Here is a 10,318-nt window from a genome sequence, read left to right on the forward strand (position 1 = left end):
CTGCCGCTCATCTGGATCATCATCTGCTTTCTCTACCTCTGGCAGGTGTTCTGGGGCAGAGAGAGCTGGGATTTGAGTTGAATCCTCCTCACCCCCCATCCCCCTCCTCCTCCCCCTCCCCTTCCTCCTCCCCTCCCCCTCCCCCTCCTCCTCCTCCCCCTCCTCCTCCCCCTCCTCTTCCTCCCCCTCCTCCTCCTCCTCCTCCTTCCTCTCCTCCTCCCACTCCTCCTCCTCAATCCTATCTCCATCTGCACACTGCGGGCTGATGTAATGGGCAAAGTCTTAGACGAGGATGACCTTCACTTCACCTTGGGCTGGATGCTCACCTCTCAGGGCCTCAGTTTCCTCATCTGTATGATGATGATGGTGATGACATTGGCACTTTTTGGGTGTGATATCGGGGTAACAAGTGAGCAGATTAGGCATGTTTTGAAGTTACCAGTAATGGTAGGGCACCATCACCACCACCACTACCAACAACAAAAAAAAGGGAAAGAAAATTTAGGGGAAAGAATTTACTACTTGGTTTTCAAAAAGCATTAAGTCGCCAACCAGGCCAAAAAAAAAAAAAAAAAATCAGAACTTTTTCTAACTTTCTTATATCTGTTTTGTGGTGCAGGATTTTCTTTTTTCTTTTTAATTAAAATCACAGACTTTGTAGTGGGACTGCCTGGGTTCGAAACCTGCTTTCAGCACTTGCTAGTTGTAAAACCTTCCAGTAAGTAACTTAGCCTCTCCGTGCGTCATTTCCTCATTGGCAAAGTGAGGACTGTAATTAACCGAAGTGCCCCAGCCCTTGAGTTGCTGAGGAATTAAATGAGCTAATACCTGTGAAGCACTTAGATAGCATCTGGGACACAGCTATACCCTATAGGTGTTTAATTGTCTTGTTGGTTATGCATGGGGGTGGGGCAGTTCATTTGAAGATCTTCTTCAGCTCTGCTCCATGAGGGCTGGTTCCAGGCTCACAGACTTTTCTGTAAAGGAGCAGATTGTAGATATTTTAGACGTTAGGGGCCATAGGGTCTCTCTCAAAACTATTTAACTCTTCCCTTCTAGTGCACAAGCAGCCACAGGCAATACTAATCAAACAGGCCTGGTGGTGTTCCAATAAAATTGCTTATGGACACTGAAGTTTGAATTTCATGTAATTTACACATATCATGAAATCATCTTCGTTTGATTTTCTTCAATCATTTTAAAATGTAAGAACGATAAACAATCTTTGTATGGCTTGAGGTCGGCATGTAAACAGGTGGAGAGATCTGGCCCATGTGCTGTGTTTCACAGGCCCCTGGGTGAGTGTATCAACGGCATATTGATTGTGAGTGAGTGTGGAATGCTCCAGAATACCAGCTGTGTGTTATCATCATTATTGTACCTCTGCTACTGCTCCAGTGTCCCCACAATAAGGGCTTGGGGCCTGGACACTTTTGGACTTGCTACCTTGCAGTCTAGGACCTAGCATACAGAGGGTGCTCAGCAAGTGCATAACTGTTGGCTGTTATTATTAGAGAGAAAGGGAGGAAGGACACTGGGGAAAATGCAGGGCAGTTAAACAGGCCGACCCGTGACTCAAGTGAAACTGCAGACAACACACCCATCACTTTCCCTGACTCTTGGCAGGTGGTCCTAACATCAGAAAGTCACCATGAGACCCTGGTAAAGGGGGAGCGGTAGGAATTGGGGTTGCTACCGTTAACATTTGTAGCATTTTTGCCAGAGAGAGTGTATTTAACCTTCTGTTCACATTCCTTTGACTATTCTCCCAGCCCCGGCTGTAGGCAGGTGTTTGCCTTCTGGGCACCTCTCCATTTGGCCACTAGGGGGCGCAGTTGCGGCATAAATGAAACACTGGCTTGCTAGGGTGTCAAGATTAGAAACTAAACATTCTTAGGGGCTGAGAGCTGAAAATGAGGCCCACAGACTGAAGAGGGGGGTGGGGCTCGTCTAGAGAATGGACCCAAATGACCTCAGGAGGAATCTCACATTACAGCCACTTAAAAATCATTTACCCTACTCTCCAGCTCCACATTTTCCAGATAGAGAAATGAAAGAGGGAGGGAAGATAACTGTCCCAAGTCACAGAGCTGGGGGGTAGGGCTGCCAGACAAAATACAGGATGTCCAGTTAAAGATGAATTTCAGATAAGCAGAAGAATTTTTATTATAAGTATATCCCAAACATGACATGGGATATGCTTATACTAAAAACTTATTTGCTGTTTATCTGAAATGAAAATGTCACTGGGCAGGCAGTTTAATATATTTATTTGCTAAATCTGGCAACCCTTGTCAGGGGATAATCATTGATTGTATGACACCAGCACTCACTACAGGCAGAGTGGGAATAGCTCCATTTCCATTTAATGTGAGCAACTGCAGCTTAGGGAGGGTCAGTAACTTGCCCAAGGCCACACCAGTGTGTGTAAAGTCAGCATTTGAACCCAGATCCCGATTCCAGAGTCTGTCTTCACCGTTCTAGCCAGGTGCGGCCCATCTACGTGCATGACCCGACTTGACTGTGACCCTGCCCCCATTCCATTTTGTGAGGTGCATCATTCCCCCTCTCTCCCATCCCTAACGGAGATGGACTCCATCTTCCACAGGTATTTCCATCTGAGGAGCCCATGAGTCCTGGTCTCTATAACCTGGTAGCTGCCCTCATTGGACTCTCTGACACCTCCCTGCATTAGGGCCCAAGTCTGAGCCTCCCCCAACCCCCGTAATGACAGCTGGGCTTCTGGAATTGTCTCGTGACATCCTGCCCTTTGTCTCCAGCTTCTAGGACCCTCGGCCCTCACCGCCATCGCTATCGTCCTGAGCCTTCTCCCTCTGAATTTCTTAATCACCAAGAAGAGGAACCACCATCAGATTTGGTATGGAGAAACCCTTCTGAGTAGGGCATTCCAAAGTTTAATTAGTGGCTGCAGGAGGACTGGACGCTGGGTGTTCCAGGAGTGAAGGCTGGAATTCCAGGTGGGAGCCTGTTTATGGCTGCAGCGCGGGTCATGCCAGAGGCTAGAGGTAGAAGCCAGGGAGCCAGACGCAGCTCAGGGGTGGTCTGGATGCTCTCGAGAGAAGGCCAGCTAAGAGCTGTGAGCTCACTGAAGTGCAATAACCGGCTCCCAGCCCCCACCCCTCCCTCCGCTCAGTCTAGTAAAATTGATGCTCATCTCTGTAGTTTTGGAACATCATGGTAAGAATGCTGGTGCCTCGGGTTCTTGTGCCGGTCCTATCTCAGGCTTGTTTGCTTGCCTCCTTCCCGTGCCCCGGACAGGGCTTTGCGTAAAGAAGTGGGCTGGTGGATGACTGTTCTGCAAAGATCCCATGTGCGACTGGAGCAGGTTACCTTCTCTGAGCCTCAGTGTTCTTACCTGGAAAGTAGGCATATCGTTCCTTCTTTTCCTAATAACCAAACCAGCGTTCTTGTACTTTACCTTAAATAAATGTAATTTAAAGATGCCAAGCCTTTCGGACATCACCTTTGTGCATAAAGAAAAGTGAAAAATAGAGAAAGGCATTGGCAATAACTTCATCACAAGTGCCGCGATGCTGATTTCAGAGTTAGTAAAATGTGAAAAATACACCACCTGTGTACCTACCATCTTGCCTAAGAGACGGAGCGATTCCCAGCAGCACTGACAGCCTTGTGTCAACCTCCTTGACCTAGCCTTTCCACCCTAGAGAAAACTGTCCCAAATTTTGTGTTTACTCTTCCCTCACGTTTAGCTACAGTTATTTTTAAAACATGTACCCTATGCAATACATTGTTTGAGCTTGTTTCAGAATGGTTCCGTGAGTGGAATTGTATCCCATTCTTTTGATGTTTTTAAAAATCAGGAGAAGTTGATCTATGCTAATGTGTGTAGCTCATTTATTTTTCACTATTGAATATTGCACTCACTTCATAGTCTGCTGTATTAATTCTGTTGATGGAAATTTGGGCTGTTTCCTGTGTTTTGCTGTTAAGTTATTTTTGCTATATACATTCTCACAGTTGTTCCTTAGAACATGTGTGTTTCTCCAGGGTATATACCTGGGAAGGGAACGGCTAAGTCTAGGTGAGAGTGCTTGCTGTTCTGATTGCTAGCCACTACTGCTGCCCTTATTTCTGTCCACTGAATAGCCCGAGGGGACATGCGTCCCTGTTCTTGCTTTGTTTACAGGCCTTCAGAGGGAATAAGCGTTTATAAAAAACAATACGGGCATTGTGAAGGAGAGCTTCCCAGGCCATAGTCTGACTTTCCACCATGGCTGGGGGGGGTGGGGGGCAAAGCCAGAAAGGAGTGGAGGCCAGATGGAGCACCGCTGTTGGCGCTGAGCATGTGTGTGAGGTGGGGCTGCGCTTGACTGGACACTGGGTCTCAGACTGTGGCGCAGCTGACCTCCCAGAATCCACTGTGAGGCTCCGTCTGGGCTTCGGGACCTAGAAAGTCAGACAGAACACAGCATGCATTCTCAGATTTTTATTTCAATTTCCGTAGGAAGCTGCAATGGGCTCTCCAGGGGTATTTCCCTGAGCCCTGGTTCCCTTTGCAGCTCCCAGCTCTAGGTCCTTCAACGGTCGCTGGCTCCGTGGTCTCAGATGTCACACCACCAGTGATTTCCAGGCCCTGGCCACTCTCTGCTGTCTCTGTGATGGCCTCCATTCGGGTCCCTTCCACTGCCTTCGGCGGGATGCTCACATATTCCTCGCGTGATGAGGCCACACTGTCTTTGTCGTAAGCTTGGCTCTGACATTCCTGAAGAAAGAGCCGATCCTGCTGAGTCTCTTGGTGATGGAACCTGAACTTGCTGTAGGTAAGCTCCTGCCCGATTTGTGCGAGGTCCTGGACTCGTTGGTGATGGGAGCACGGCTGATGGCTTTGTGAGCAGTGCCCTGCTTGTTGTCCCCCGGGCTGCCGTGGCCTTTCTCCTTTTGGTCGTCTCTAGTGGCTCTCCGGCTGCCTGAGGCCGGGCCGGCTGCTTTTTGGATGGTCTTGTTCCCCGCAGTGCCCCCAGTGGCTGTGTTGGTTTTACTTGCTCCTGGACCCTTGCTGGCTGTGGCTGCTATGGCCGTGCTCTGCTCTTCGGGGGCAGGAGACTGGATCTCTGCCACGCTCAAAGCACCCGCTGCGGTGCCGCCTGCCACCCCTGCTGTCTCCACCTTTGTCGTTGCGCGCGATGCTGACTCTTTGTCAAGCACTGTAGGTTTTGCTTTGGCAGTGGCCACATCGGACATGGTATCGGGCTTGTGGGAGTCCAGTTGGATCCCCTCCCCGCCAGCAAAAGCTGCAGACCCGACCGCGGCCACCTCAGAGGGCGTGTGGAGGCTCCTGATGCTCACCTGGTCCTCATCCCACTCTCCTTGGAAATCCTCCACTGCCGGGCTCCTCCCGTCCTCCTCCTCCTCCTCGAACAGAGTCCTGCAGATCATGTCCCCGGCTGGAACAGCGTAGGTGCGGCTGTGACCGTCCAATGGTGGTCGCAGGAGGTAAATCAGCTCTTCCCAGTAGGCGAAGAGGTCTTCCTGCGCGTCCAGAGGGGCACACAGCTGCAGGTAGAAGGAGCGGCCAGTGGCAAACTTCACGCGCAGCTGTCGTTTGTCACGATTGTGCGTGGAGATCCTCACAAACTTCAAGGGAAGGAGCCTGGTGAGCTCTAAGGTCTTGGCAACCTTGTGGCTCTTCCCCTTGGTGGGCTGGCTGTGCTCAGCGTGCTGTTCACAGCCGGTGGCCCGTCGGGCCAGCAGCATGATGTCTGGGAGTGGGAGGACGGGGCTGGTGGATGCGATGCCCACGGTCACCGTGCAGTCACAGTTGTGCACGTCAATCACGTGTCCCCTCTTCGTGATCTGGATAAAGTCGCTCTCGAATATCGGCGCATACTTGAATATGTCGTATTCGCCGTTGTGCAGTTGCTGCTGCAGCTCCCCCATGGTGCTTTTGAACAGGCCCAGCCCGGTGCTGCTCTGGGCCGTGTGATACGGGAGCAGAGAGTCCCCACTCATGGCTGTCTTCGATCACTGCCAGGCAGCGTGGTTAAGGCGGGCCCCTGGCTCTTCCCTCCCTCGGCCTAATGGGCCGAAGAGCAGAGCGAGCTGCGGTGCTCCTGTGTCACGCAGGCGGCCTTATGGCAGGTCTTCCAAGCCCAGCCCACAGGCCCCCACCTTTGCCTCAGGGTCTCCCAGAGGCAGGGGTGTGGGTAGGGGCACCGATGGTCACAGCGGGGACTCTGTAGGGCGGCTGGACCCCAGGCTGAATCTCTTCAAGTGTGTAGAGAGGTATGGTAGGCTCCCCCTCGGCCTCAGCTCACTTCCGCTTCTGGGTTTTTATCTCCCCAAGCGGCTGTGAACGTCAGTCCTAGTGAGAGAAGTAACCACTTTCTCGGCCTAAGGCCCTGGCACAGCCTATTTATCCTCTGATGCCCTTTGTGACCTATCACTGTCACATAGCCCTTTGCCTCATCCCCCAGCTGCCCCGCCCCGCCCGCCCAGTGCAGGGCCCCCATCCTCTCCCAAACGCGCCATTGCCCCCGCGGAGGACAGGCCCATGCTTCCAGCGACTGAGGTGGCTACTAGAATAAAAATGTCTTCAACTGGGAAAATTTTGTGTGGGTCCTTTTTCTTTTCCTCCCCCAGATTTAGCTACTGGATGAAATCTATAGGAATGTATGATGATGGGCTAAATTTGAACCATTTAAGCCCATGGTTTAATTGTATCGAATAACGTAGAGCTGGCAGTGGCGATCCTTAGTCTGTCCTTTCATAACATCTCAGTAAACGTCGATGGTGATTTTTAATAATAACATTAAAAATTGGTAGGAGGAGGCAAGAAAAGATAGAGACAGACAGAAGACTACATTAACTATTTAGGGGTTCTGGCTGCTAAGATCAGGAAAGGAACCTCAGATCCAGAACTGCCCTCCAAGCCCAGAAACCGTGAGGTCTCACCAAAGATTTCTCTTCTTGTTTTTTTTTTTTTTTCCACTGCGTTGGGTCTTTGTTGGTGCACGAAGGCTTTTTCTAGTTGCGGCAAGCGGGGGCTACCCTTCGTTGTGGTGTGCAGGCTTCTCATTGTGGTGGCTTCTCTTGTGGCAGAGCACGGGCTCTAGGTGTGCATGCTTCAGTAGTTGCAGCACGCGGGTTCTCGGGTAGGTGGGCTTCAGTCATTGTGGCGCGTGGGCTCAGTAGTTGTGGCTCCTGGGCTCTAGAGCGCAGGCTCAGTAGGTGTGGTGCACGGGCTGAGTTGCTCCACGGCGTGTGGGATCTTCCCCGACCAGGGATCGAACCCCATGTCCCCTGCATTGGCGGGTGGGTTCTTAATCACTGTGCCACCAGGGAAGTCCTCACCAGAGATTTCTATGAGACTTCTCTCCTGGACAGTTGCACGTGCAAGCCCCTTACCTGACTGAGTGAGATGGGTTGTAGTTTTTTATGATCAGCAAAGCCTAAGTAAATCAATGCCCACGTGGGAAGTCCTCAGTCATCTTTCAACTGCCCGTTCAAATGGTACCTCCTTTGAGGAGCCTCCCCTGAGTTACCTAATCGAACCTATTCTTCCTTCCTCTGTGCTATTGTACAATCTCATATGTGTCTCTTTTACAGCATTAATCTTATTTTATTCAATTTTAGATTTATTGTATTATTTTTAAAATTTCATATTAATTTAGAATTATCTTGTCATTGTCTAGAAACCACAGTTGTCTTCAAATATGGTTGCATTAAATTTATAGGTCAATTTGGGGAGAATTGACATTTGATCATCTTAAACCTTCTAATCCATGCGGGTGATACTATCTAGTCTTTTATTTAAACATTTTAAATATCTCTCGGCTTATACAATGTATTATAAAAATTCACTGTAGATGTGTTGCACATCTTCCAGTAAATTTATCCCTAAATATTTGATGCTTTCTGATATTATTGTCAATGGGATTTGTAAAATTGTAATTTTCCAGTTGTTCGTGCTGGTTTATTGGTTTTTGTGTGTTGATCATGTGTCCTTTCACCTTGCTAAATTCACTTACTAATTCTAGTTTTGGTGGTTTTTTTTTTGTTTTTTTTTAAGGATTTCTTGGAATTTTCTCTGTAGACAATGATGCTGCCTGTAAAGAAAGTTTTACTTTTTCCTTTCCAAACTGTGTGACTTTTATTTCATGTTCTTGCTTTATGCATTAGCTAAAGGCTCCAGCCTAGAATTGAATAGATGGGTTAAGAGCAGTTATCTTTTCATTGTTCCCTCTCTCAGGGGAAATCTTCAATCTTTCACCATAAAGTATGTTGTTAGCTGTAGTTTTATTTCAGAATTGCCTTTTGTCAAGTTTAAGAAATTCACTTCTAGTTTTAGTTTTCTGGGCATTTTTATCGTGCAGGATTATTGGTGTTTTTCAAATGCTTTTTCTGCATCTATTGAGCTGAATACTTGATTTTTTTTCTTTTTTTTTTTTCGGTACGCGGGCCTCTCACCGCTGTGGCCTCTCCTATTGCGGAGCACAGGCTCCGGACGCGCAGGCTCAGCGGCCATGGCCCACGGGCCCAGCCGCTTCGCGGCATGTGGGATCTTCCCGGACCGGGACACGAACCCGCGTCCCCTGCATCGGCAGGCGTACTCTCAACCACTGCGCCACCAGGGACGCCCTGATTACTTGATTTTTAATCCTTCATTCTGTTAATGTGGTCAAGTACACTGATTGTTGTTTAGATGCTGAGTTGGCCATTCACTCCTGGGAAACCCCATGTGGTCGTGGTGCATTATTTGAACATATTGCTGGATTCAACTGGCCAGAAGTTTGTCAAGAATTTTTGTATCTGTATTTATGAACGATGTCGGTCTGTGATGTTTTTCTTGAACTGTTTTTGCCAGAATTGATATAAAAGCTTGTTTTTAATTAAAATTTATTTTTTAATCAAACATATACATAATTTAAAATCATCAGATAGTGCTAGAAGGCTGATGGAGTAAGTAGCATTAGTTTCAACTACAGATAATTTGGAACGCCAAAGATTTGCACTTAAACAAGATATATATGTATTCTCATTTAAAAGCAGTCTGAAAGGAAGGGAGTCAAGCTGGTATGGCAGCTCCACTGTGTCATCAGAGACCTAGGCTCATTGTCTTTTCCTGGTTATCCTTAGGGTCACTTCATATTCCAAGATGGCTGCTGGAGCCCCATTCATCAAGTCCATATTCCAGGCCATCAGCAAGAGAAAGGGGAAGGAAAGAGAAAGGTGGTCTGCCTCTCACTTTTACAGAGCCTTCCAGAAGTCCCACATGACCCTTCTAGTTATGTTTCTTTGGCCATCATTGTATCATATGACCACATCTAGTTGCAAGGAATGCAGGGAAGTGTAATCTTTTAGCTAGGTACATTGCCCAGGATTTACTGAGGAAGAAGAGGAGGATGGATACAAACATTATGCTGAGGCAAAAAGGCCAAGACACAAAAAGGGTACACACTGTATGATTCCATTTATCGGAAACTCTGGAAAAGCCAAATCTAATTTCTAGTGACATTACTGATTGCAGGTCAGGACAGAATGGGATGGGGCAAAAAGAAACTTTGGGGAATGATGGAAATGTTCTGTAACTTGATTACATGGGTGTATGAATTTGTCAAAATTCATCCAAATGTATACTTAAAATGGGTGCGTTTTTGTGTATATACTTCAATAAAGTTAATTTTTATAAGTTTGGAAAATCTCAGCAACCATAACAAAACTACTCTTAAATTTTGTTCATGTCCGTCATGTCTTCATTCGTTTGCTTACCTTTGCATGACTGAAATCAGAACGTACCTAATGACTTTGAATCTTGCTTTTTTCATTTAACATTACATCATAAAATTTTCCATATTGCTTCATTAATTTTCATAATCACCATTTTAAATGACTCTATAATCTTTTGGGAACTGAAAATGTAATCTATACTTACAATAAAAAAAAAAAAAACCCACAAACTAACTTCAGAGACCCCCTACACAGTAAGAGCTAACTCTTCCCCTGAACTCTGACCTTTAAGGCCCCTTACTTAGAAGTAGTGGACAATCCAGTTTCTAGTATGTACATTCAGAAATATTCTATGCATATAAAGACAAGATGTGAACGTCTTTCCCTCTCCTTTTAGACATAACTAAGACAATACAAGATGCTTGCTTTTGCCCATAATACAGCTTGGTTACCATCTCATGTTCATACATGAAAAGGGGCCTTGTTCTTTTTAACCACTGCATGTATTCTACAGTGTACTGAACCAATATTGATAAGCACTTAGGGTTTTCCCAGGTTTTTTTTTTTCTGTTTCCCATACCACAAGATATAATGTTAAAGTTTTGACTCA

General features: G+C 47.2%; 1 protein-coding gene across 1 annotated transcript; it reads right to left on the reverse strand.

The window, feature by feature from the left end:
* Positions 1–4,995: 4,995 nt before the first annotated feature.
* Positions 4,996–5,991, reverse strand: LOC131753478 (Golgi-associated RAB2 interactor protein 4-like; the record flags this gene model as incomplete). The annotated part of the gene is made up of 1 exon (XM_059058840.2): positions 4,996–5,991. A coding segment is annotated over exon 1 (996 nt), but the record flags the coding sequence as incomplete, so codon positions are not given.
* Positions 5,992–10,318: the final 4,327 nt, after the last annotated feature.

Source organism: Kogia breviceps, chromosome 1 (genome assembly GCF_026419965.1).
Source record: "Kogia breviceps isolate mKogBre1 chromosome 1, mKogBre1 haplotype 1, whole genome shotgun sequence".
Lineage (NCBI taxonomy): Eukaryota > Metazoa > Chordata > Mammalia > Artiodactyla > Physeteridae > Kogia > Kogia breviceps.